Source organism: Lathamus discolor, chromosome 5 (genome assembly GCF_037157495.1).
Source record: "Lathamus discolor isolate bLatDis1 chromosome 5, bLatDis1.hap1, whole genome shotgun sequence".
NCBI classification, from domain to species: Eukaryota; Metazoa; Chordata; class Aves; order Psittaciformes; family Psittacidae; genus Lathamus; species Lathamus discolor.
This window is the reverse complement of record NC_088888.1, coordinates 79,896,587-79,923,931: the sequence shown is the minus strand read 5'-3', so window position 1 is coordinate 79,923,931 and position 27,345 is coordinate 79,896,587. Positions and strand designations below refer to the sequence as shown.

General features: G+C 39.6%; 1 protein-coding gene across 1 annotated transcript in view; it reads left to right on the top strand.

Annotated features, from left to right (window-relative positions):
• CD109 (CD109 molecule) overlaps nt 1–27,345 on the top strand; it is an 82,380-nt gene that overhangs the window by 21,621 nt on the left and 33,414 nt on the right. The window contains exons 6-21 of the mRNA XM_065681417.1: nt 6,618–6,657; nt 8,313–8,397; nt 9,968–10,064; nt 11,162–11,297; nt 12,162–12,271; nt 13,684–13,923; nt 14,278–14,379; nt 14,475–14,537; nt 15,989–16,165; nt 19,786–19,938; nt 20,674–20,748; nt 21,179–21,239; nt 21,772–21,907; nt 22,672–22,789; nt 25,472–25,585; nt 25,789–26,007. Of these exons, the coding sequence (XP_065537489.1) occupies nt 6,618–6,657; nt 8,313–8,397; nt 9,968–10,064; nt 11,162–11,297; nt 12,162–12,271; nt 13,684–13,923; nt 14,278–14,379; nt 14,475–14,537; nt 15,989–16,165; nt 19,786–19,938; nt 20,674–20,748; nt 21,179–21,239; nt 21,772–21,907; nt 22,672–22,789; nt 25,472–25,585; nt 25,789–26,007 (1,926 nt within the window). The remainder of the gene's footprint in view (nt 1–6,617; nt 6,658–8,312; nt 8,398–9,967; nt 10,065–11,161; nt 11,298–12,161; nt 12,272–13,683; nt 13,924–14,277; nt 14,380–14,474; nt 14,538–15,988; nt 16,166–19,785; nt 19,939–20,673; nt 20,749–21,178; nt 21,240–21,771; nt 21,908–22,671; nt 22,790–25,471; nt 25,586–25,788; nt 26,008–27,345) is intronic.

Here is a 27,345-nt window from a genome sequence, read left to right as displayed (position 1 = left end):
CCCCATTCACAGCTGCACAGGTACTTTTCAGGAGGTGGGCTTAGACGTGGGAATAAAGTCTGGTGTCAATAGTGGACTTCTTCAACAGCTCGCTTGCCAGGCGAAAAAGTGTTTGTGAAATTTTGCTTGGGCTTTCTGTGAAGTCTTGAGTAATCCTGAAATCAGGAGGACACTGCAGCCACTGTTTTCAGGTTCTTAATATGAGTGCCACTTTCTTCCGAAACAAAACCAAAAATACCCCCCCCAAAAAAGTAATTGTAAAATTGAAAGAAAAATGCCATATAGACTCTCATCTGTGCTAATGAAATAGGTGTGGGAAAACAGAAAAGGGAAGTGAAATCTTATTAGGCTGTAGTTGATGATATTCTAAATTTTAGCCATTTAGTACTACTACAGAAGGTTAATGAGCCTTGACAACAAGACAGGGAATGTCTCGCAAGTCACGAGTAGTAAGGGGAAATTAAATAGGGAGCAGTTTTTCACCGTCTCTTCAATTACATAGCTGGAGGGTGCCACATGAGATAAAGAGCAATTTCAAAGTAATTAAAACAGCATAACTAACTGTAGAGCACAGTACTGTTGGGTGTTGTGAATACTGAAAACTCACGTGGGATCAAGAAATGTCTGGGTAAATTCATGGAAGTCACTCCACTAAGAGCTGTTAATCAGAAAGCCCTGAGGTTTGAGCTGACACAGTGCCACTGCTGGCTACCCTGCCTAGTGCAATTCTCTAGGTGTTGAACCTTAACTGATGCCAAAAGCTGGACATTGGCCTTCATGTTCGACCTACTGGGGTACAACCTTTCCTAGGCTGTCTTTATTATATTTTCGTCTCATTTTCCCTACAACTGAATTTTTAAAACTTAGGGTTTTAGCATAGACTGTTTCAGGTTGTTAATAGAGCTCTAAATGCTTCAGTGGCAGGAAGAGTATCCAGGGGCATGGATAGCTCTCATCATTCTCGGATATGCAGACAATCCTGCATGAAGATGCTTTCCTGTGAGGGTGGTGAGGCGCTGGTGTAGGTTGCACGAAGTTATGTCTGCTCCATCCCTGGCAGTGTTCAGGGCTGGGTTGGATGGGGCTTTGTGCAGGTGTCCCCGCCTGTGGTCGGGGAGTTGGAACTGGATGATCTTTAAGGTCCTTTCCAACCCAAACCATTCTATGATTCTATGACATCTTTCTCTGTTCACCATAGTTTCAGAAGACAGTGCAAGGTGGAAACAAAGATAAAGTTGTAGGTTTTGAGGTCCAGGAAAACCTGGCTATTCTTACAATGCTTATCATAGGGGAATGAAACAGTAACCCCAAGCCCCACACGTAGAAATTTATGTTGTTTACTTTCAGATTCTTTCTTCTCCACCTGCTCTGCTTTAATTTTCAGATTCTGTGTTGAATATAATGACAAGGCAATATGCATTATTTCTGTAGCATGTGCCTACACAGCATTTTACATTGGATAGAGCTATCATATACAGAGTATATTAAATAACTATTGCAATATTCACATAAGACCCTAGGTCTGTCTAGTGGGTGTCTCACAGACTATTATTTTTCTGGTAGCACGTCATACTATTGGATTAACGAAACCTGCAAGAATCCTTTTGGAATAAAGGAAAAGAAATTTTCTGATGGGAAGCTGTTTTTGATTCTCCTGCTTAGAAGTGAGCTTATGCTGTGAAATACAAGATCACATGGGATGGGATTCACTTTGAGGTTTAAGGCATGTGGATGTCTCTATGTAGGTGCTGTGGCAGAGATTTAGTTGGTGTTCAGTGCAGGCTACTGAGTGACCTGGATCACTCCAAGTGGGTGTTCCCAACTGTTGCTTGGATATATTCCTTGCAGTTCTGCAGTTGATCTGCTATATAAGGGAGGTACAGTTTTTTGTGTCATATATCAAGTTGAATAGGTTCACAAATCCTTTCCTGATGACAGAGGTCACTGAGAACTTGGAATGCTTAGTATATGCCTGGCATTTTTAATAGATATGCCTACCTGTACTTAATTACTACTGCTAGCCCTCGGTCTACACAGCATCCAGTGCAGTTTATGGATCTACTCTGGGCTTCAGGAACCTATTCAGATGGCAAACCCAGGCTGATCTCTGCATGACTTAGCCATCCTGGTGCCATGACCTGAGCTTTCTAGTTAGTCAGCTGTCCAGCCTTTCTATCTCAGGTTTCCCTCTTGTCTTTAAAGAGTGCTGTTAAGTCAGTAAATAACATTTCACTTCTAATGGTTACAGATCAGTTCCCAAGTGTACTGAGTTTGGATTCCTGGAAGTACTGCCTCTGAATCCTGTTTCAAATCAGGTTCTGGCTGCTTGCTGCTGTTAAACATCCTGTAGTACTCTTTTTAATAAGAGTTCAGGTGTTAGTACAGCTGTTCCAGGAAAACTCAAGACAGAGTAATTACAGTCTGGTTCCCAAGTCTCCACCTTGTATTTTAGTTGGATATCTTATATTTCCTGGAGCCTGTTGCTGAAAGGCTTTTAGTTGCTGAGTTTTAGTGGTAGTCATCTCCAACCAGAATTTGTTTCTAGTTGTAAAGCATTTTGTAATCTAATTTACGGAAGGTTTTATTTGGAAATTTATGGTCAAATGTTGAAGAGTAGTAATGTTTCAGGTGTAACAAGGGCTTTCTAAAATATTTCTGAAGAGTATTATATATTTTTTTACGCTTCAGCTATAAAGCAGCTTTGAAAGTCAACTGGGGTTGATTATATACTTTACATTTGAATTTTTTAACTTTTGAGGTTTCATGTATGTTACAGTGTATCCCCGTTGAATTCTGTGTTGTTTTACTGCTACAACAGCTACAGATTTCATATTTGATCCATATATGTATCATTACTTAAAATGAGAGTCACCTGCCTTCAAATGAGGTTTTACTGTAAGTGAAACCTTTGGTATTGGCTGTGTATTCGGTAGTTTACAAATGACGACTGATACTTAATTAGGGTCTAATAATACTGAATGCTGGTGACATTGGTGGGACTCTGCTTAGTTTCTGGAGACTGCACTAGTGGATTTGAACAGAAGTTTAGGAATTCATGCATAGTTCAGGGCTTATTTCCTGCATGTGAAAATAAAGCATGAAAATGACCGTGAAATGCTTCTATTAATTCTGTCTAGATAAAAATCTATTTTATTTAGCTGCAAAGCAGAAGAGGAGTGTTTTTGAGATGGGCCGTGAGATGGCGGTGTAGCCATGGGAATACAGCCGGTGCCAATGCTGTGCTGCTTCAGGGCAAAGCCCTGAGACTACAACTAGTGTCTTTCCTGATGCTGTGACTTATGACACGTGTAAATGTCAGAACCAAATAAGAAAATGGACCTAGACCAGATTCATTTCTGGGACTTTTGATTGCCAAAGAAGAAGAAATAATTATGGGGAACAATTCCTGTGATTTCACTACTTGGATTAGACCCACATGACTTCAAACAAGACTGGTTTGTCACAGCAAAGCAAAACCTGGACAGTAATTTTCAGTGATTCTCAGATGTCAGGATCCACAGCATCTAAAGCCCAACTGCAGAAAGCTCCATCATCCTTTTAATCTCAGAATATTTGTGTAGATCTCTTTTTGGCCCTCTTGATGATCATCAATGGTTCAATGATTCTAATACTCTGGGCAATGGGCATAGAATGTAATAGATATTTTGCATTTTAAGAAATGCTGATTTAGAGCAAAATGCTAATAGTCTGGAAGGGTGAGTGTGTTTAGAAGCAGGAGAAGGCATGAAGACAAAAGAATAAAGCACTTCTGGAAACAGGGACTAAGCATGCTGTTGTTTTCCTATCTTAAAGAAAATCTCTCTTGGTTTGTATATATAACTAACTGTGCAGATCATAATGCTTACAACACAAAATGCTACAGCACTGACATCCAGTTTATAATCAGATTACTTTTTTGCTTCTCTGAAAAGCCACCACTGCTGGAAACTGGTTCAAGAACTTCCACTCCAAAATATTTGAACAATATTTGCAAGAAAGGCAGCCTTGCTCTGGGGAACTAAAATGATATGGAGCAGTTGAAGTGCTGTTACTTGTCCTGTTCCAAACCAGTTTGGCTGGAAAGTGTGTGTTAGTGGGAAGTCTGGCTTGATGTTCAGATTATCAAGATGACCTAATAGGGTCTGTTACTTTTCCTGCACTGTAAGGCATGGCTTGCTTTCTAAAAGAAAGCTGTCCTTTTAGAGAAGGTGCAGCCAAGAGTGCTAGTCTCATTTTAATCTGTTTGCTGCTGCTTACAGTTCTCCTAGATGATAATGGTGATGATGATGATGATTATTTTTATGATGATGATGATGATGATGATTTTTATTTCTGAGATAATGTGAAACAAAATTTAATTTTCCTGGGAGTTTTTTTTTTCATCCTGCCAGCTGGAGTAATGTTCTGTTCATGGTTTGCTTAATGTCAGGGATGACATATATATGCTTAACATTGGAAATAAAAGATTTAGAGAGAGCCAGACATGAGATAAATTCACTATCGGTTATTTTCTTAAGATACCTGTTCCGAAGATTACCCTGATAGTAATCTGATTGTAGACCGCATGTCAGAGCAGTAGCATTTTGTGATGTAAGGGTTATGATCTGCACAGATATTGTGGAAATAGCAGATTCTGCCTATATCTTTTCAAATGTGGGAATATAAATATGACAGTTATACTGGTGATTAGTGACTTACTAATAAAGTTGGTAGCAATCTCATTTTTACTTTAATAGAAGTCTTTTGTAGGAAAAGTGTAAATATAGCAGTAGACTTTGAGATGCCTAATTTGCAAAGTCACTGATCAGGTAAGAGACATCAGTTATAATGGTTTCCAGATTGGATCCTGGTTCTCGGGTTTTTCATGCAGGACTTCTTAGTTTATCCTTTATTGCCACAAACACTCATTCCCATCTGACATAATCTTGCTGATATCTGCAGTTGGTTACCCATGTTAAGTCTCTTTTGCCCCACGTTTCAAACCATGTTCAGTAACATACTCCAGCACATTTGATAACTTGTAGTGATGTCACTGGTCTCAGGAATAATCAAAGTAATCAGACTTCTGAGCTGCACATGAACATAACCTCATATGCATTGAGCAGAAGCTCAATATTAATGTTTCAAAATAACTGCCTCTTAGTGACAGACTTGTCTTTCTCGATCTTTCCCTTATTTCTCAGAAGACTCTTAAGGGAAGAGGTAAACAAGGCTTTCGGAGGAGCCTCTCCCTTCCTGTCATTTGGAAAGTGGAGACTCCTTTGGTTTCTCAGCCCATTCTTTCAGCCCAGCTGAGCTCACATTTTCCTCTGGAAAAATCATTGCTCCAGTGTAATCCCTGTGTCGAACCCTGCTGAGATGCAGAGCTCCAGTTCTAGGCATGTTGGTAAATGACCTCATATCATTTCCCTGCTGATGGCAGCTTTTGCTATGATGCTGTAAAAAAGTCATTGAGCAAGGGTTGTACATCTGCTTACAAATGACCTACATGCTTGGTCAGAATCATAGAAGCATAGACTCATAGAATCATTTAGGTTGGAAAAGACCTTTAAGATCATTGAGTCCAACCATTAACCTGGCACTGCCAAGCCCACCACTGAACCGTGTCCTTAGGCATCACATCTTTTAACTTCAACCACTTCCCATGGCAGCCTGCTCCAGTGTGTGATAACCTTTTGGTGAAGAATCTTTTCCTAATATCCGATTTAAACCTCCCCTGGAACAACTTGAATTACTTGCATTTTAGCAAGGAAGAATAATTGAGTAAAAACAGTAAAAAGCAAAATTTATGTGGCTGTCTACCATGACTATTTTGTCAACTGTCATTGTACCGAAGAGCAAAAATAGCTGCTGAATTTTTAATATTCAGAGAGTGGAAAAAAACCCCTTAAAATCAGTTTACTAACTCTGTGCCATATATATTTCCTCATGTACCACATCTCAAAGACATGCCAGAATATGCTTTTAGATACCCTCCTGAGGAAAATCAGGAAATGAAAAAATTAGAAAAGTAAGAAAATAGAAGAGAGCACAAGTAAAAATATATTGTATAGTTGTTTATTTCTTGCATTGATTTTTAACTAACAAAAACCGAGATGAGACAATACAACCTTTTGAGTAAATGAAGAACCTTGTGATTATACATGTTTTTAAATCATCTTCTCCTCTATATAGACAAAAGCTTCACTTCTGTAGAGATACTTGAGTTCATTTTACATGAGCTAGTAAAAATACTGCTGCTAAGTTGGTCATGATTCATCATGATGCCTGATGCTAGGGAAGTTTATGCTAGTTAGCTTGGATATTTGGGGATTTTTATACAGAAATCAGACATGCATAGATGTCTGCAGATAAGAAGCTCTACAAGCTCTTCATTATATGTACTTATAATGTGCCACATGTGAGCTTCTGTGTCCTTCCGTGGTGCAAATACATTCTACTGGTTCCTGTAGCAGATTCATAATGGGAGTTGATAATGGTTGAGCCATGATAAAAATCACATCATATCAGAAATTGTAATTTAACTTAAATATGGGTGGGATTTGGCCTAGAATGGTCTAGATGCCAATGCCGATCTAACCACAATTATTTTCTCATGTGATTTTTTTTTTCAATAGGGTCAAGTTCATTATCAAAGTTTTAAAGTGATGGAATATGGTAAGTATTAAGGGCATTTAGTAGTAAGTAAAATTGGTAGTTGAATCTCCACTGGAGTAGCATCCCTTGGCTAGCAGGAACCCCAGAAAGTTTAATTTCTGAATCTATTGCTTCTCTGAGACTGACTCTGTGTCCTGGGAAGAACACCATCTTATCAGATGCCCTGTTTATCTGTGGTGACTTGCTACTGTAGTGTCTGGATGCCATGCAATCTTTATAATACTCATTTCAACTCTGATATGAGGTTATTGCCCCTGAGAAAATAAATGTATATTTTTATCTATCTATCTATCTATCTATCTATCTATCTATCTATCTATCTATCTATCTATCTAATTTTACAATTATATTTTTTACTGGGGAGGGTTACTGTGCTGAGACTGAACTGAAACTCTGTTTTTAGAGGAGTCTGAATGTAATCCAAACTGCATTGTATTTATTTCCCACCTGGGCCTGGTGTTAAATGATTTTGTTATGAAGGACCCTCTAGGACTTTCTGTAGCTGCTATAAGGGTAGCCATGAGGGAAGATCGTGAGGGGAAAGAGAAGGTGGCCATGAGGGGAGATCGTGAGGGGAAAGAAGGGGCGGCCATGAGGGGAGATCGTGGTGGGAAAGAAGGGGCGGCCATGAGGGGAGATCATGAGGGAAGAGGAGGGGCAACCATGAGGGAAGATTATGAGGGGAAAGAAGGGATGGCCTTGAGGGGAGATTGTGAGTGGAAAGGAGGGACAGCCATGTGGGAGATCATGGGGGGAGAGGAAGGGTGGCCATGAGGGGACATCATGAGGGGAAAGTAGGGGGGGGGCATGAGGGATAAGGGGCTATCGTGAGGGGAGAGGAAGGGCAGCCATGAGGGAAGATTGTGAGGGGAAAGAAGGGGCAGCCATAAGGGAAGATTGTGAAAGGAAACAAAGGGTGGCCATGAGGGAAGATTGTGAGGGGAAAGGAGGCACAGTCATTAGGGGAGATCATGATGGGAGAGGAGAGGCAGCCATAAAGGAAGATCAAGAGGGAAGAGCAAGGGCAGCCATGGGATGTGAAGGGTCACCATAAGGGTTGAGAGACAGTCTTGAGGGGCGAGCATGGGCAGCCATGGGGGGTAGGGGTGGCAGCTATACAGTGTGAGCCACTGTGGGGGTCAGATCAGGGGTGGCTGTGAGTGGAGATCATGAGGAGCAGCTATAAGGGGAGATCTTGAGGGGAGATCATTTTGCCCTTAGTGACATGGTTTAGTGGTGGGCTTGGCAATCCTGGGTTAAGAGTTGGACTTGATGATCTTAAAGGTCAGCCTAGTTGATTCTATGATTTTGTTTTCCAGGATCATGCAGGCAAAGTATCTGTGTAATGTCTGATTATGAAGCTTGCTGATGATTCTGTAAAGGTTGAATAAGTTAAAAATTTTCTATTTCAATCTTACAAGCTTGTGTGCAGGCTGCCGTTACGATTCTTGTTGTTTTTTTCAACAAAAGTCTTAATCTGGGGCACGCACAGGATTCGGTTAAAATTATATCTTGCCTTATATTCCTTAGGAAACTGTAGTAAGCTTTATCATATTACACATTCCACCCTTACTAGTTAAAAAAAAAAAAAGGAAAAATTTATTATTTCTTGTGTGAATTTAATGCTTTCTGTATTTTCTATTTTATTTTTTTAGTTTTACCAAAATTTGATGTTATAATAACAACACCATTATATTATTCTTTGAGAGAGGAAGAAGTAACTGGTGTTGTCACTGCAAAGTAAGTAAATTATTAATACTATTTGTCACTCTCACTCTTAGGAAAATTATCGTGGGTCTCTAAGTGTCAAATGAAAACTTATATGTAGAATGTTAAAAAAAGTGCCTTCTAGTAAGAATTAGCTTCCCACCAAAAGGAGCGTGACCAGCAGGTTGAAGAATGTGATCCTGCCCCTCTACTCTGCTCTTGTGAGACCTCACCTGGAGTATTGTGTGCAGTTCTGGTGTCCTCAACATCAAAAGGACATGGAACTGCTGGAACAAGTCCAGAGGAGGGCCACGAGGATGATCAGGGCACTGGAGCACCTCCTGTATGAAGACAGGCTGAGGAAGTTGGGGCTGTTCAGCCTGGAGAAGAGAAGGCTGCGTGGAGACCTCATAGCAGCCTTCCAGTATCTGAAGGGGGCCTATAGGGATGCTGGGGAGGGACTCTTTGTCAGGGACTGTAGTGACAGGACAAGGGGTAACGGGTTCAAACTTACACAGGGGAAGTTTAGATTGGATATAAGGAAGAAGTTCTTTAAGGGTGGTGAGGCACTGGAATTGGTTGCCCAAGGAAGTTGTGAATGCTCTATCCCTGGTGGTGTTCAAGGCCAGGTTGGAGAGAGCCTTGGGTGACATGGTTAAGTGTGTGGTGTCCCTGTCCATGGCAGGGGGGTTGGAACTAGATGATCTTAAGGTCCTTTCCAACCCTGTTCTATGATTCTCTGATTCTATTTCCAGGCTCTGGATTTTGTTATAACAATGTTAGATTTTCAGACTTCTAGTTAGGTTTTTTTGACTGGTAAAGGTATTTCTAGGCTATGGCCAAGACATTTTTAGTTACCTTCCTCAGAAAATTTCTTGAATCTTTGGTTAAAATGTATAATTTGAGGCTTTTTTTTTTTCTTTGTGGCTATTGATGGACTAGAATGATTTTTGGGTCCATGTTCCTTCCTCCTTATCTGTCTGAATATGATAATGTCATGGTTTCCGTTATGTACAACTTGGAAAAATTTATCAAAAAGAAGTATTACTGCTCACTGACTGCAGGTTGTTAATGGCATTATAAGAAGTGAATATGGTACAGTTTTCAGGTTTGTCACGCCTGCAAATTATGTTTGCCATGTAACAATGCCATGATTTCTTTGGACTGTGATTAGTAAATACTTTGAGTACAAATATGTTGTATCTTATCTTTTGTGTTAGCAGCATTTGGGAAGCAAAACACACTTCCCACATCCCATTTTAACTCTACTGCTTATTAGATGCTGCATTGGTGTTCTATTCAGTAACTTGCTTCCAGCTTAGCTTAATGTAATTAGCTTTCCTACATCGAACAGCCCACAATAATAGGTATATAGAGCTTGTGTGAAGGAAAGAGCAGCACTATGTATCTTCAGGTTTTGGGTTTCTGACTTTAGTGTCAATAAACCGATCCGAGTATTGGAAACTCCACGTTTCAAATTACAGATATGTTCTAGCCGTGTTTGAGGCCATGGAAAAATATTGTAGTATTGTAGAAAAATATTGAAAGCTCTGCAGAAAACCAAGCCCAGGAGCTGAAGTGTTTTTTGACTGATGTCTTTCAGGTATATGTATGGAAAGCCAGTAAAGGGAACTGTAACAGTCACTTGCCTTTCTGTGTCTTACTGGACAAACAAGAGAAATATAACAACAACAATGGAGGTGAGCGTTATGCTAGCAGTTTGCAGCTTTGTAGACTTTAAGCCTGTGTCTTGTTTTGTAGGTTTAATATTCCTGGGACCATCTTTGAGTGCTGAATTCAGCTGGCATGGTCTATAGAGTGACTTGCATCGAGAGTGTTAAACTCTCTTTAATTTCCAAAATAAAGTGTCTACATTCAGACTGCTTGTTGAGAATGATACTTGGCCACTGTGGTTCCTTGAACTGTGCCTGGAGATTATTTTGGAGAGTGCTAGTTGGCCCAGGTAGAAAAACTTTCCAGGAGACACTGCAGCAGCATAGGTGACAGAGGACCTGTGCCCAGGAGTGCGCCCTGGCCCTGTGTGTGCCCCTGCATGCTCAGCCCTGTGTTACGAGACCAGAGGAGACCACCTCAATTGTCTAGGTGGAGCTCTAGTGTGGTAGAGACCAAAGCATTTTATGTACTAATTGCCTAGTTATTATGTTGGAGATATGGTACTATTTGTAACCTGGAGCATAAAATTTAAAAAGGCATGCAGTTTGGATCTGGAGACTTAAAAGTGGTGAATACATGGCATCCTTTTGCAAAATCAGGCATTTTATTTTTGAGCTGTGGACTATGTTTAGAACAGGTTCAATTTCTGCTAAATGGTGTGCCTGTTGTTTTCTGTGGGCTGACTTAAGCAGCTGGCTGACTTCAGGGTCTTCAGCAGCACTTAGCCAATGGAAACTGAGCTCAGAGATGCTGGATAAAGTAAGCTCCTCTCCTCAGGCAGGGGCCGGTTAATTGTATTTTTGATACTGTTCACTGTATATTTTGACACTGTTCTCACCATGTAGAAGTGGGCAGTTCTAGATATTAGATAAAAAACCCCACAACCAAAACTAACTTTCTCCATAAGGCACTGTTGACTCTAAAAACTAATGAACTCCTACTGGGTTTAATAAAAATGCTTTCTGAAAACAAAAGGTCAGTGTTCTTAAGTTTCTGGTGTTGACACTCCGGAAATTGTATGTGGGGAGAGCTACAGGACTTAACCAGAAATAAGCTGTTGCAGGTGGAAAGGTGTCCTTGGGTTTGCTGGATCAACAGTTTTATTTTTTTCTCTTTGTTGCAGATAAATGGATCTGTGAATGTAACCTGTAACAAGCTTATGCTGCAAAGCTTGAACACTGATCGGTCATGGCACCAAGGTGACACTGATTACACAGACCCAATAGAAATTATTGCAGTGGTCACTGAGTCACTCACAGGTATGTGTTTGTGTGATGCCTTCTGAGAGAAATCCAAAGAGTAGGTGCTGGAAGAGCTTACTGCTATGTGGAAGGCTTGGAGCGCTAGAGAAGTATCATGTGCTGATGGTAGTATGAGCCATCTACATGCAAATACACTATCTGAAAAAAATTATTATCTCAGCTGTTGCTTGCCTAGATATTAAATAGTTTAACCAGCCGTTACCTCGGTTGAATACAGTTCTACACTAAATCATTCAGTAAATAACCAAGAAATATGCTCAAATGGGTCCTTAAAGTCAATGTCTGATCCCTTTTGATGAGAAAAGCAGGCATAAAGAATTGCTAGCATTGGCCTGAGTCTTAAACACTTAAGTTTAATCATAAACTTAACCTTTTTTGTTTCTAAACCACGAGTAGGAAAAGTTCTCTGGCCCCATTTTCTTCACTGTCTACCCTCTTCTAGACTGGCTGATTTGCAAACTGAGCCTTTTTGTGAGTTTGTGGTCCACTGCACATTGCATATTAGAAAAAAAGTAGTTTGTAAAAATTTCTGCCTGTCCCAGAAACTAGGTTTCATTACAGTTTCTGTAGAAACCCTAGCAAGGTGAAGTTGGCTGATCTGGGATTAGTAAATTCCTTCCTTGTGTCATTCCGACATAATCTGTATGGAATGTGATATGGCTTATTTAGCTTTGTGAAGACAGTACCAATATGTACGTTACCTTTGTACTAATCCTTAGCTGAAAGGACGAAGAACAATAAGAGTGGAAATGGTTAAAAATGTGAGAGTTATTTAAAAAACAGGGACAGTAACCAGTATTGCTGCTAAAGGAATATGTATGTTAAAAGCATATTGTCTAAACACATACAATTATTCAACAGGAATCTCCCAAAATTCAAGTACCATCATATTTCCAAAGCAAAGTGACTATTTTATTGAATTTATGGACTACTCTAGAGTTATAAAGCCTTCTCTGAACTTCATAGCTACTGTAAGTTCTTTCGTTTTATTATGATCTTTGCATAAGCAAATGTAACTTCTTTATTTTCATTTAGATGACAAAGTTTGCCTTGGACTTTTAAGTATAATTTACAGATTTGTTTTAAAATTGCCTCTTTTTTGTTATACATATTGGGAAATACTAAACTTAGAGGCGTTTGCTCTAGAAAAGGATAAGGAGGCAGGGAATGCTGTAGTGTTTGCAGGATGTATTTGAGTGTATTTGTCATACTGGTGGAGAAATCTTTTCACTTTCTAGCTGATCTGTTTTCCATTATGTGACTGTGCTTTAGAGCAATAGAGTAGTTACTGAGTCCAAACCCTCTTAATTATATTTGTATTTTTGTGTGTGTATACATGCACACACAAATATATACTCTATAAAGGGCATTTATATAATTAAGCAGCTGCTACAGAATTCAGTAAAGCTTATCAAACCACATTGCTCTCAAGTGAAAATGTCTTTTGTGTCCTGTCTTTCTCATATGAGCTGCAGTCCTCTCACAGAAGTTTCATGTTCTTTGTGCTGTCCGTAGTCTGCATTCAATATTCCTACATTTAGCAGAGGTTGCATATTGCATTACTGCATTTCACTTGAAAAGGCAAATTGACTTTACAATTCTTGAGCCTTTGCTGTATGGAAACAAGACCTAAATGCCAATAAAATAGGCTGCATCTACACTTTCGTAGTAGATTGGCTCAAGCTATAGCTGTGTGCTAGCCTGATCATTTGGGTTTTCGCCCTTTTCATTTTCTTTGCCAGGATCCTAGCTAGACTCCAGCTCTGACCTGCTTCTTCTTCCAAAGATGATCTGAGTGAGCGGTAGCTGAGGCATTTAGCAATGCTTGCAGCTGGCAGGGAAGAAGGTATCAGTTATGCTCCCAGAGGAACGTGAAGGAATAACTGTTGATAGTTACTATCTCCACTAGTAAGTGGAGATCTGCATATGCTGTACAGAGAAAGGATAGGAAAATAATGGCAGAGGAGGAGGGGTAATGGAATGACAGACCTTTTCCTGAAAAAGGGAAACATTAGTTAGGTGCTTTTAATTGCAGAAATTGAAATTTCGGACTGTGTAATGCAGAAAGAGAATGGATTTACCATGGATGAGAATCTGGAGTTGACTGGGCTTGAATATGGGGATAAAACTTGATGCAAGTTGATCGATTGAGTTCCATCTGCTTTGCTTCTGCTCTTTTTTGACTCCCTAGAGTTACAGATAATTTTGTTCTTGGCTGACTTGCCTACCTGCAGTGTTCACAAGGGATTAAAAATAAAGCTACTGTTGTATGAGAAATCTGAGGATGCCCTTGGCTTTTTTATATGCTATGAGTGCAAATACATTGTTGTATGGTTGCATTTTAGCTTTACCCTGTTTGATGGATATTTTCTTTGCTTTTTAGCTAAAGGTGACACGTTCTGATAGCAACCAGCTGACAGCTGAAGAGAGGCAGAATCTTGTTGTAATCACTGCACAACAGTCAGACCTGCTTTTTCACCACTCTTCACTTTCACACCTTGAGAATGAGGCAACAGAGGAGAGAAATCTGACAGTCCATGTGCTGAATTACACAGTGCCAGAAAATGGAATAATTGATGTTGAGTTTCCAATCCTGCCTGATACAAAAACTCTGAGAGTTCAGGTAATGCTTTGTAATATGTTGCTTTGGAGCTGTGGCACACCAAATTGAGCAGGCTGTGATCAATGATATGTTGTTCCTGCCCTCTGCAACAGCTGGTATGTCACCTAGTATTACTTTCCTTACCTCATATTCATGTTAGAGCTGGAAAGAAAGTGACAGATCCCATCTAAATATGATCTAATTGCACCAAGATATCAAGGCAAAAAAAGCCCAAAAGAGAGACCTAAAGGAAGCAGTAAAGTGATCCTGTACTGCCATTAAAGCTACCATACTCTTGTAAACAGTACCGTATACGTGAACATCACATTGATTTTGCTGTTTTGTTAAAGAGATTTGTTTTGCACTGTCTCGCAGGCAGAGTTCCTCAGCAGTAGGACCGACATAGGTGTTTATGATGTGTTCAGCTCCCCCAGCCAGACTTATCTCCAGGTTAAAACAAAAAGCCAGGATATAAAGGTACAGTCTGAGACAAAACTTGCCAAGTTAAGAACCTATTCAAGTTACTCATCATGTTTCCATACTCATCTCTGTGAATTGTATGCTTTTCCTAGGCTGGGAAACCCTTTGAGCTGAGCATTTCAAGCAACAAGCCAGTGAGAGAGTTCCACTATCTGGTGAGTTACTGGTTATGGGGACAATCCAAGATGACTTTTACCAACTTGACAAATACTCCAGTGAGTGAGATGTGATTGGATGTTAGAGAGATTCAGATTTTTTTATTGTGCTTTGTGAAAGAGGTGGCCCCAAAACTTGCTTTCCATTGGAATGGACCTTTTTTGAAAGAGACCTTCATTTTGCTACCTAGCAGAAAAGCCCCTGCCACTATAGGGAGGTGCTTTCTGGAAGAAGCGTGTCTCTTATTTGGTTGTTGGATTATCTCTGCTTGCAGATGTGTAACACAAGACACAACTGCAAGATCAATGCTGTGCAGAGCACAGGAATATGATGCAGTGACGTGAGAAGGGTCAGGGATATCCCAGGAGCAGCCCAAACTGGGGCTTGTCAGCAGGTCCTGCAGATGCAGGTAGAAGCTTTACACAAGTTCAGGACTGTCAGGGCTGAACCCGCAGGCACAAGGTGAGGAGAAGACCTGCCTCTGAGAAGACATTGTTGTTGGCAGGGTGGCATTGTTAAAAACAGAACTTCTTAGGAAGCATTTTAAAATACAAGGCTTGAGTAATGGCTTGTTCAATGGCTCAGCTGCTGTGTTGCATTTTACAGCATATGTATTGAAGGGTTTATCATATATACATCATGGTCTCCCATCCCGTCCTTAACACATGCCTGTCTTGTGCACAGTCTTTACCATAATGGTCATGATAACTACAGTTCTTTTTCTTTCAGAGACTTTTAATAGTAAACTGAATAAGGAAAACCATATGACAGTATAAAGTGTGGGCATTCAAGTGTGTTTTCTAAAATAGAAACACTCTCTAGAAAATTTAAAAAGAATCAGGTCCATGCAGTCAAGGACAGGGAACTACTCTTCATAGCTCTGTCTTCATTATTAGTAAGTGGAATGGCCCAGTAGGAACAGATTTAGAGTGAAAAAAGTTGAAAAAAAAAGTTGAAAAAAAGTGAAAAAGCTCCAGGTGTTTCGAGGTACCTTCAGACTAGCTGTAATCTGATGAATGCCGGTTTTTAACTGGAACATGTTAGTGGGCCCTGGTTCACACTTTCCATGGTGCAAAGTGTGCTAATTATGAGTGTTTGGGAGATTTTCTTTCAATGTCTTCCTGATCCAAATTCAAGTGCTATTATAGATCCACATGACTCAGTCCTATTACTGTTGTATTTTTATGTTCTCATAGCCTGTTATGCTGTGCACTCGTTGTAGTTCCTGTCCATGGTGATACAGAAATTAAAGCACAGAAAAGAGCTATTTCTAATACTTAAGTATTACTTTACTAGCCTGTTCCATACCCAGTCTCGCAGAACTGGTCAACAATTTAATAAAAATTACAGCTATATGCTGCTTCTTTTAACAGCTATTTGTAGAAGGAATTGCAGAGTTTACTACATATTGAAATATCAACAGATTGCGTTTTTAATTTTTCCCTTTAAGGTGTTATCTAAGGAACAAATTATGGCTTTTGGCACAAAGACTACAAAAACATTCACTTTAACAGCAGAAAATTCCTGGGCTCCTTTGGCATGTATACTTGTATTCTACGTTGATGAGCTTGGAGTGGTTGTAAATGATGCGCTCACTGTCCCCATTCAGCCTGTGTTGGATGACAAGGTAACAATATTGAACTTGAGTCTGAGGCCGTGTTTTATCTATTGCATGGTAAACAGTATTCTAGATCATAGATTTGTAAATGTAAAAACTTCCTAAAAACTTCCTCATAGAGGACCTAATCTGAGGTTTGTGTAAGTCCTTGGAAAGACTTCTGATAATGGCAGTGCAGTTAGGGTCCAGCTATTGCATATCTGAAAGAAATTTCTACTAGCCCTGTGTTTTTCACATAAAACAGGTACAGCATCTCCTTTTAGCTTTAATAGTTGGGTCAGTTACTGAGCCATAGGTTGCTCTGGCAAATATAGTGGAAAGGTACTTACAAATCCTCTAAGTGTGGAACTATGAATGTTGATGAAGACTTTGTTTTCTAGCCAGGCAGTGGTCACATTGTATGTGGTATGTCATCAGTGGGTGTGACCAGTGCTTGTGTTTTATGTGACTGTATGTACTTTAACTCAAAAGTACATGAAGAAGAGTGGGAAAACTACTGCTGCAGCAACAAATTGATTTTTCCAGCTTACATATCAGGGTGAGATTTGGTTCATTGTGCAAATAGAAGCCTCACTCTGACGTTTTACAGGTGAGACCACTCAAAGGCTCTTCGTGGGTTCAGGTTCTTCCTCCCCCATGGAAACTTTAATGCTTCTAACCAGACATTGGTAGGGAGGGTGTTTATCTTACTCCTGCCTGAAAAATTTATCCATTCGCTTCATGATTTATCCAAACTCAGGTTATGAGCATTGTTAGGTCCTACACCTGGGTCGGAGCAATCCCAGGCACAGCTACAGACTGGGCAAAGAAGAGATTCAGAGCAGCCCTGCAGAGAAGGACTTGGGGGTGCTGGTTGATGAGAAACTGAACATGAGCCGGCAGTGTGTGCTCGCAGCCCAGAAAGCCAATCGTATCCTGGGCTGCATCAAAAGGAGCATGACCAGCAGGCCAAAGGAAGTGATCCTGCCCCTCTACTCTGCTCTTGTGAGACCTCACCTGGAGTATTGTGTGCAGTTCTGGTGTCCTCAACATAAAAAGGACATGGAACTGCTGGAACAAGTCCAGAGGAGGGCCACGAGGATGATCAGGGGACTGGAGCACCTCCCGTATGAAGACAGGCTGAGGAAGTTGGGGCTGTTCAGCCTGGAGAAGAGAAGGCTGCGTGGGGACCTAATAGCAGCCTTCCAGTACCTGAAGGGGGCCTATAGGGATGCTGGGGAGGGACTCTTCGTCAGGGACTGTAGTGACAGGACAAGGGGTAACGGGTTAAAACTTAAACAGGGGAAGTTTAAATTGGCTATAAGGAGGAAATTCTTTCCTGTTAGGGTGGTGAGACACTGGAATGGGTTGCCCAGGGAGGTTGTGAATGCTCCATCCCTGGCAGTGTTCAAGGCTAGGTTGGATGAAGCCTTGTGTGGGATGGTTTAGTGTGAGGTGTCCCTGTCCATGGCAGGGGGGTTGGAACTAGGTGATCTTGAGGTCCTTTCCAACCCTAACTATTCTATGATTCTATGATTCTATAGGATAAGGAACTGTAAAGGCAGGATGGTGAGAGAGCTGCAGGCACACCTTTGTTGATTATGATTATTATGTAGCACTGTCTGAAGAATCTGAGCAAACAGAAAACAAATAAGATAATTTAGTTGAAACTTGGGAGATTTAGGGTAGATATAGGAAGGTATTGTTAATGTGGAAGGCATAACATTTTGGTTCAGTCTTCTGCAAACAAATTGAAATCTTTCCACTGATTGCAGTGTCCACAGATAAGACTGAATTATGTTTTTAGCAATGAGGTAAAGTTTGATCTGATACCAGTTTGTTTAGATGTAGTTTTTGGATGAAAAACATAATCCTAGTGTATATACAGAGAGGATGAACAGTTGAGAAAATAAATTGTGAGAATTTAATATTAACCTTACTGTATGTTCTGTATTTCATTGAATAGAGAAAAAATGTAAGATAAGGAAAGCTACTTTCTCAAAGGCTTTCCAATTTTGAGCTTTCTCCATTTTGCCATTTTGACACTAGCCACTGAAATTAACTCAGGACTGTGGAAAGCTACTTTCTCTGTAATTTGTAGCCTTGCCAAGCATTTAATTTCTGCAAATGAATTGTTAAAATCAAATATACAGAGCTGCAGTGCCACAGTTTACCTAGAAAGAAACTTTTTTCTGTGTGAATCAGTCTGATGACCATTTACAGTGAAGCACATGCAGCTAATCCCATTTATGTTGTCAACATTAATGTGTTTGCTGTTGCTCTGTGATTTTCGTACTGAATGTGCTTGGAAGCTACTGCTACACAGATTTATCAGAGGAAAGGTATGATGAGGCTGTAGATTCAGACATCTATATTCATGTATTTACATGTAGAGTCAGGATTTGGTTGCTTAAGCACAGACATCTAGTGTCTTCAAAGAGGCCACTGGGTATTCAAGGTGTAATCATGGGATGAATGGGCATTTCAAAGGTCCTGTGGCAGACCTGTCACTTTCTGGAATGGGAGTTGAGGGTCAGACAGTGTGCTGTGGGACCTCCCAAGTGGTTCCAGGTGCCTTGAGGTGACTGAGTCTCAGCTCTGTATCTGAGTTAGGTGTCTGAACTCAGTTTACAGAAAATCAGTTGCCCCAAAAGAGAGTGTGGTTTTAAGTTACTCTTCCTGGACTCCTGAAGGCTGCTCCAGAAGGAAAAGTTATGTGTCGTTGTCTGGCAGCACCACTGGACATGTCTTGGATACCTTTGAACATCTCAAATGGCACTGAGTGTCAGTGTTTATGTAACTGAATCCCACCCACAGCCAGTATTGTCAGTGGAGCCTGTAAGACTGTTTTTTTGACCACCGCTTGGTTTTTCTGCTTTATGGTGAGCCAAAGTGCTCTCTAGCCTCCATTACTTCTTTTAACTGTGTGATGGGAGCTTAAAAACTGAACTGAAATGTGGACAGCTAAATGTAAGTAACTTGAGTGTGGAGTTGAATTCCACCTCAAGTGTTCATAGTAGGAGTGTTTTGATGAAGGAAAAGAGTAAAACTGTTTATTTCAAACAGAAATTCTGCATTGTCATGTGCTGTAGTGGAGATGAGGTGTATTAGAAATACCTTAAGTAGATCACTCTTCCTCTCTTCAGTACCCCGGGAAGGCTGGTGCTGTATTATCCTATTTATTTCCTTCTTCATTACCCATGCACTTATTTGTATACCCTTTTCTGTATTGATTTCACTGTGGAACACTTACTTGTATCTTTGAGAGCTGAATAATCCTCCGCAAGTAACATTTCCCTAAAGAAGTTACATGCAGTGTTGTGCATTGATAAACTGCAGATGTGTTTCTTTTACTGCCCTCAGCTGTAGAAACTGGTGTATCCTTGTGCCTGAAGAGATTGCTGCTTGTATTCTAAAAGCTGGTTGAAATGACAGTAGATCCTGATGCTGACTTCCCACCAGTCCAAGAAACTGATGTGTTAAGAAAGCAAGAGAGCAAAATGAATGCTGTAGTATTTTCCCAAAGGTCTTAGGAAAAGCAAATCCAGAGTCATAGCAAATTAAGCTAAGAAAGTGCTTTCTCAGAGTTGCTAGTGGCTGTAAATATCAGTGTATAATTTAAACCAGTGCTGTTTTTTACCTTTTTCTAGATTAAAATCTCTTGGAGCAAGGATAAAGTCAAGCCATCTGAGAAAGTCTCCCTTAAAATCAGTACAACTGAACCAGGATCAGTAATTGGACTTGCAGTTGTTGATAAAAGTACAAAGCTTCTAGGAGAAACTAGTGACATAACAGAAGATTCTGTAAGTGAATGAGAGAAAAGGTTTCATTATTGTGTGTTTTAAAGTTATGTGCTTATGGAAAAGTTTCAGTTTATGTTCTGAACAAGTAATATTCTTTGGGCAGGATTTTTAGCAAGTATTTTTTACTTTTGCAAGTAGTTTATCAACATAAGTGGAAAAGACAGTGAGGCATACAAAGTGATAGCCCCAGCATTTCTAATTCCAATTAATACTTGATTGTTCTTATGTTGAGAACCTGGTCTGTTAACACTTGGCAGTTTCTTCATTCAGGAAAGACAAAAAAGCCAGAAAAAACTCCCTAATGGTTTGTTCTTTGTGCTCTTTAAAATTAGCAATATGAAATAAATAATTTTATTTTTTGAAGAATAAATTACTCATCTTTTTGAATTCCCTTTATTTGCAGAAGCTCTAATGCATCAACAATTTGGGAGAGCTTGCAATATGCGTAATTTCTAAAGTGCTGAAATGACATGGCCAAAGTGCCATAGAATATCAGTGGGCTGTAGGCTCCTATTTTAGGCTTAGATAGTCGTGGTCACTCTTCTATTGATCATGAAACCTTTGCAGGCAAATCTCCTTCATCCTGTCACAGATTCTTTTCTATTTACCAAGGAGAGCTAAGCAAGCTGATGCTTAAGGCATAGCTCTATGAATTAGCACCTACAGCAGTGAAAGTTCTGAAAAATGTGAGTTTGCATTCACTCTTTGGATGATTTTGGTTTTTTTTTGCCTTAGGTGTTCCATGAGCTCAATTTATACAGCACAGTGCAATATTTCCCCCTGGTCAGAGGTTCTTTTGGTGTCTTTCAGGTACTTTTTAATTTTTTTTTTTTTAATTCTAAGCTGGGATGTTTTACTGCTTAGTGATTTGCAAATCTCTGCTTAGACGTAAATGCCCTTTTTAAAGTTTGAGATTGTAGACAATATACTGTTTTCATGGCTTATGTGAGTTTTAAATTGAGAAATTTATCAATATATAAATAATCTGAATGCAAAGAAATATGTTTATGCTTTCATAAATACGGATTGCTTTGTGCTTGATATTGCCTTCCCTCTGAAAAGTTTTCAGTTATTAAATGCAATACTCAGATGATCTCAGTTTTGTTGGTTCCTTGCTTTAGTTCTGTAATTGCTTTATGGCTTTATTTTCTTAAAAAGAAATAAAAAAAAGGAAAATAGATAAGCACTGCTGATGTCCTGAATGTCCTGTATTGAGATATACCATATAAATTTTATCCAGAAATGCAGCCTTTGGGTATCAACTGATGCAATTCTTGAGGAGGATAAGGAGCATTTTCTTTGTAAGTAATAAAAATAAATTAGCCAAATCTAATTTACTGAGTGGGGAAGGAGGTCTGTGGGTTAGAGCCCCTGTTAGGTCTTGCAGTACTGTGTACAGGCTGCATCCAGCCTTACAAACTATTACCATTTCCAAGGCTCAAGACATACAAAACGCATATGACTGCTATTTAAAAAACTCACTTTTTGCTGCTGTCCTGAGCAGCACTACTCCTTCAAGGCCTGAGGGTGGACGGAGTTCTTGTTTGCAGTTCCAGTTGATATATGCTGTGGTTTGTTGTGTGTAGGCATATTACACCAGTTCCATAAGCACTCCAGGAAGGCCAGGTAGAAATTTAAGCTTGTGTGAAACCTTTTTTAGTAAAAAAAAAAAAAAAAAGTTCCTAATGTGTTGGGAGTAGTGTTACCATGTGTAACAAAGGTATAGATTATAATCCAAACACTGTATTCATTTGACTTTTATTAACTCTACTAATTTGATTTTTGTTAAACCTAGATATTTCTAGGTAGGACAGTAATTTTTTGTTTTTTTAGATGGTGGAATGATACCCATAGAGGATGGTTTTGGTGATGATATGCCGGTATCTAAAAATGGACCTCCTGATTTCAGCAATCTCTATGTGAGGACACATTTTCCAGAGACTTGGCTTTGGATCGACACTAAAACTAGGTATGAGCTTTAAAAGCAAATGGAAACTGATTTACATTTCCCGTTGTTATTTTGTGCGTTAGCATTCTGCACTAGTGCTGAAGAGCATAGCTTTAAAATGTAGTATTACTTATATTCTGCTACCACCTAGAGGCCACAAGTGGTACCGGAGACCCACCACATGAAGCGTTATACAACTGCTCAAAGTAGGACAATGCCTGACTGAAGGTCTTGTAGTTTCAGTAGAAACTAAATAAAAACCCTGGCGACAAAAGAAACTCTCATCCCTTTACAGATGGGGTGATAACAGATAGGGAGACCCAGTCTTTTTCTCTACAGTACATGAGAAGAGGGTGATTAGCCCAGAAAGGGAAACCTGTTCCTGTCTGCACCTAATTCAGTAAGCAGTTCAAACTGTCAAATAATGATGAAATCTGATCTGTGTTGTGCAGCACAAGTTTTGTATTCTTTCACAGTTGAGACATTCAGGAAGCAAGCTTCATCTGGGATTGTTTTAAAGGAAAAACAAAGTAAAAGTTGATTACATGTAATGCGATTAAGTGTAATTGCCTTCAATACATGTAATTTAAAATAGTTTAATTTGTTTTAATCATTTTGATTCCATCACAATTTTTTTTAAATGATTAGGAAAAGAAGAACAGTTAATCAGCAGCTTTTCCTGCCAAGAGTTTGGACTTAATTTTTATTGCATTTTAAACATTTGTGTCCACTTACTAATGTCTGTAAATGGATGCTTTTGAAAGTCTCTACCCTTCTGCCGTCAGATCTGACACAGACACCACAGTGGAAGTCACTGTACCTGATACCATCACATCCTGGGTAGCCAGTGCTTTTGTGATGTCTGAAAACAGCGGGCTTGGAGTGACGACTGCTCCCGTGGAGGTACCTTGGCACTAGACAATTCTCCTTTAAATGCTGGTAACACTATAGGTTATTACTGGATGCTCTATTTTAGTTGTAACAGCAGCTATCTCCTTATACTAGTAAAGCGATTGAGAAGCCATGTGTATTCAAACTGTAAAGAAAACATCATCACTGAAGACACAGGTGATATTGTATCTGCCTCCCCTTCCTGCTCATGTAAATTTCTCAGACACGCAGATGCTTGGGTGCCTATTTGTGTTGGAGCAGTTGTTTTATTACAGCACTCTCAGGATATGCCATTTTCATATGTAGAAGCAGTGACTGACTGTCTGAGGATAGCATGTTTCCATGTTTTCTTGGCTCTGCCAAGAGGGCTTTCTGTGAGTTGATAGTGCATGCAGGGATGTTTGTACAGACTAGCTGGGAGGAGGTGGCTGGGAAGGGAGAGGCATGTTGTCTGCTGGAAGGATCATGCCACTGCGCTGCTCTGCTAACACTTACCCAGGAGGGAGGATGGGAGAATTGCTTAAAGACTAGATTCTGCTCTTGCTTTAATTTATCTGTCAAAACCAGTCTTGGACTAAACACAGGTGTTACTTGTTGGGTGACTTAGCTTGAGGAGCACAGTGAACACAGAGCCAGTGGTGGAATAAGATGCTTCTTGCTGCCAAGTTCCTGTCTTCTGAGGCTCTTGTGTTTCCAGGTGTTCAAGGAGTTTAGCGATTTAAGCTAAATTCAGCACTCCTCAGCACTAACATCAGGTTAGATCTCTAACCTGAGATTCCCAACATACATGTGCAGTTGTCCTAGTGATCCTACTCTATGGAAACAGCTACTTAGAGTTATTTAGCCTGTTATTTAGCCTAGGAATTACTTATGAAAGTGTCATTTAACTAGTATTTTACGTATGTTGCATAATCATCTGAAGGTAGTTATCTCCTTCTATTCATTATGTAAAGACCCAGAGAAACTATATTCCTGAGACAACTCTACTTCAGTGCATAATGTTAGAGAGGTTGAAACTGCAGTACTAGTCATAGATTACCAGCTTCATGCCAGGACTAGTGCAGGCATAGACTGGAGACAGGCATTTACCCATTTAAGTTCTATTCCCCTCAAATTCTTGGGGAGAGGCAGCTTTTGGGATCCAAACTGAGATCTAGGTCCAGATTTCATAGTTGGCTGCTACACCAGACACAGAACATATGCTTTGAACATCCTGATCGTAACTTCACCACAGAATTTGGAGCCTGACCTGGATTTTGTGGCTAAGGCTCCTTTGAGACTGGAATCATGATTCTCATTTCTTTCACTCAGCTTGGCAGAGATGAGAGAGAAAGAGGAATAGTTTTATGATTCAAACAGTATGAAAATATATCCTTGGCATCTCATCCTCAAACTTGAGAAGACTGAAAGTAGAACAGATGTTAAGATTTTAAACTATAATCACACACATGCACTGTTCAGTAATTCACCCTCATTGGGATGTTTATATTGAGCTTGTAGTTCCATATGGCTGAAACATGTTAATCAGTACCATGCAGAGAAGCAAACAAAAGAAATGCATGAAAACTGCAATGGGGAAATAAATAAGTGACATCTGTGTGCTTAATGTAATTTACTGCTTGGCATCTTGTTTTTATTAGACTTCTACTACACAGTGTGTCAGTAATTTTGCTCTATTATATTTTGTTGTAATATACAGGAATATTCCTGAGCGTAAAACTTTAGGATTGCAAGGGTGTTAGAGATAAGCAAAACAAACAAACAAAAAAGACAAAGAAAATATCTACATAGGGAAAATCTTGACTAAGAGGTAGCCAAAAAATTTCCATCAGAATTTCTCTTATGTCTAATATCTAAAGGAGTTTTTGACACTGAAAGCTTTAGCAAACTACTTTTCAAAGCTTTAAAAAGAAAACATTGGAATATTTGCTAACTAGAGAGAAAGCTGAGGGTTTCTGGATCTGAAACTCAAAACACTTGGAAGAATTCTTTTAATGAAAAATAAAACCATTTTTAGTTGACAGTAATAAAGGATATTATGCTTCAGCCATTCATATTTTATAGATGTTCATAAACAGTGAAATTCTGATACCATTGAGCTTGATGGGAGCTTACCACTAGCTTCTTAGAGCCAAGACTTAATCCAAAAATCTCTGTTCACAGATAAAAGTAACTGATTTCTGATATATTCCTGCAGTTTTAATTAAGTAAAGATGTGTTTTTAAAAATATAACTTAAGAGCTTATACCAAAATTAGTCTTACAAAATAACACATGATTCTAAAGTGTCGGTGAATTACAGAATTTAGACGAGTTAGTAATTTTGTATTCCAGCATGTGTATTGACATGGAGATAGGGCAGCTGACTGATTCTTGATCATCGATTACCTTAGCAGACAAAACAGTTCACAGTTAACCTTAATGAGGTCTCAGGACAGATCACAGCTTCCAGTTTTGCCAGAGGATAGACTCTTGGTCCTAGCAGCTCTCACCTGAATGGCACCCACAAAGGTTCAAATGACCACAAACATCTTTGTCTTCTGCTTCAGCTCTGCAGCAATACATTTTCTTAACTGTAGCATACAAGCAAACATGTTCTATCATCTGAATTTTAAAGTGATCAGAAAACAATTTGTATAGTCATTTTCTTTCTAGTGTCTGATTGTAGGGGTTCACTGCTGATTTTGTTTTGCAGCTAGAAGCTTTTCAACCTTTCTTCATTTTCCTGAACCTTCCATACTCTGTCATCAGAGGAGAGCAGTTCATTTTGGAAGTGAACATCTTTAATTATTTGAAAGAGGAAGCTGAGGTAAAATAACTGTCTTTGTATTTGAATATTACTAAACACTGCAGGGTTTTCATCACTGGTGGAGACCATGTTTTTCTTTCGTGAGATGATATTTTCATCTGTGTGCAGACCATAAAACTATTTCTCTATACACAAAAAGAGCAGCTTATGAAAGCAGTTTTTGAAAATTAATGCTTTGTATTGCAAATGTTGTGTATTTACAGGTTACTGTGGTCCTGGATATGAATGATGCTTTTGAAATCATTCTAACATCCAATGAAATAAATGCAACAGAAAATCAACAGTCTGTATCTGTACCAAGTGAAGATGGGAAAACTGTTCAATTCCCAATCAAGCCGAAACAGCTGGGAGAGATTCCCATCAAAGTGACAGCAATATCATCTGCTGCTTCTGATGCTATCATCCAGAAAGTTTTAGTAAAGGTAAACGGTATGCAGCTTGGCTTGTTCTTGAAATGAACTGTTCCCTAAAATAGACAACAGAGTGCAGTAAAAAGGCTGCACTTGTCTACCTTTACTTGTCTGCAGTTTACTTGTCTGCCTCTTGGTCTTTAAGGTTGGTTTCAGGTCATGTGTCTTTAAGTAGAAAACATTACTTTTTAAATAATTTCTCCTTTAAAATTCTTTAGATCCCCTTCCACAAATGAACACATAGACCAGTTCTACAGCAGAGAGTGTGTCAAATGCTTCTGAAAGCAAGGTGAAACTTACTTGTGCATCAGAGAACTCCTAGTACTACAGCTAGCTTAATAATCTGTGGAGAGTGAACCAGATAACTGTGTTGTAGATAAATGCAAACAATTTTTCCATACACCTGGCTTTAGTTCAAAGCCTGTTTTATATGAACATTCTTTTATTTTGCTATTGATGAAAATTTAGTCCCCAGACGTTCTAATAAAGCAGAAACCTGTAAGACTTGCCTAACTTTAGACATCTGATTCATGTTAGACTATTTCAGTGGAAGGTGGTAGATATTTGTACATCTCATACTTAAAATAAATGCTTAAGACCATAGAATTGGAGAATGATCGAGGTTGAAAGGAAGTAGACCAACCTTCCTGCTCATGGCAGGATCAGCTACAGCAGGACTCTTAGAACTCCGCACAGTCAGGTTTTTAATGTCCCCAAGAAGAGGGACTTCACAGCATCCCTGGGCAGTTTGTTGTTTCAACATTCTCACAGTTAAAAAAAGTATCCTTTTATTTTGTGCATTGCCTCCTATTCTGCTACTGGGCACCACAGGGAGGAACCTAGCTCCATCTTTTTTGCACCCTTCCTTCAGGTATTTATACACATTGATGGTATTCCCCTGAGCCTTCTCTTCTCCAGGCTGAACAGGGACAGCTCTCACAGCCTCTCCTTAGACCACTTACAACCACTAAGCTGCAGGGTTGTGAGCTGTTTTCAGGTGGAGCCACTTACTGCCCTTTTTGTTGAAGTTCAGTTGTTGTGCAAAGTGAATAAAAGCCTGTTACACTAGGAAAGAAACTCATTTATTTTCCCTGAGTCAAGGACAGTTTTTCTCAAGGAAACATTGTAGAATCATAGCCTGGTTTGGGTTGGAAAGGACCTGAAAGACCATCTAGTTCCAACCCTCCTGCCATGCGCATGGACACCTTCCACTAGACCAGGTTGCTCAAAGCCCTGTCCAACCTGGCCTTGAACACTTCCAGGGATGGGGCAGCCACAACTTCTCCAGGGAACCTGTTCCAGTGCGTCACCACCCTCACAGTGAATAATTTTTTCCTATTAAATCTAAGC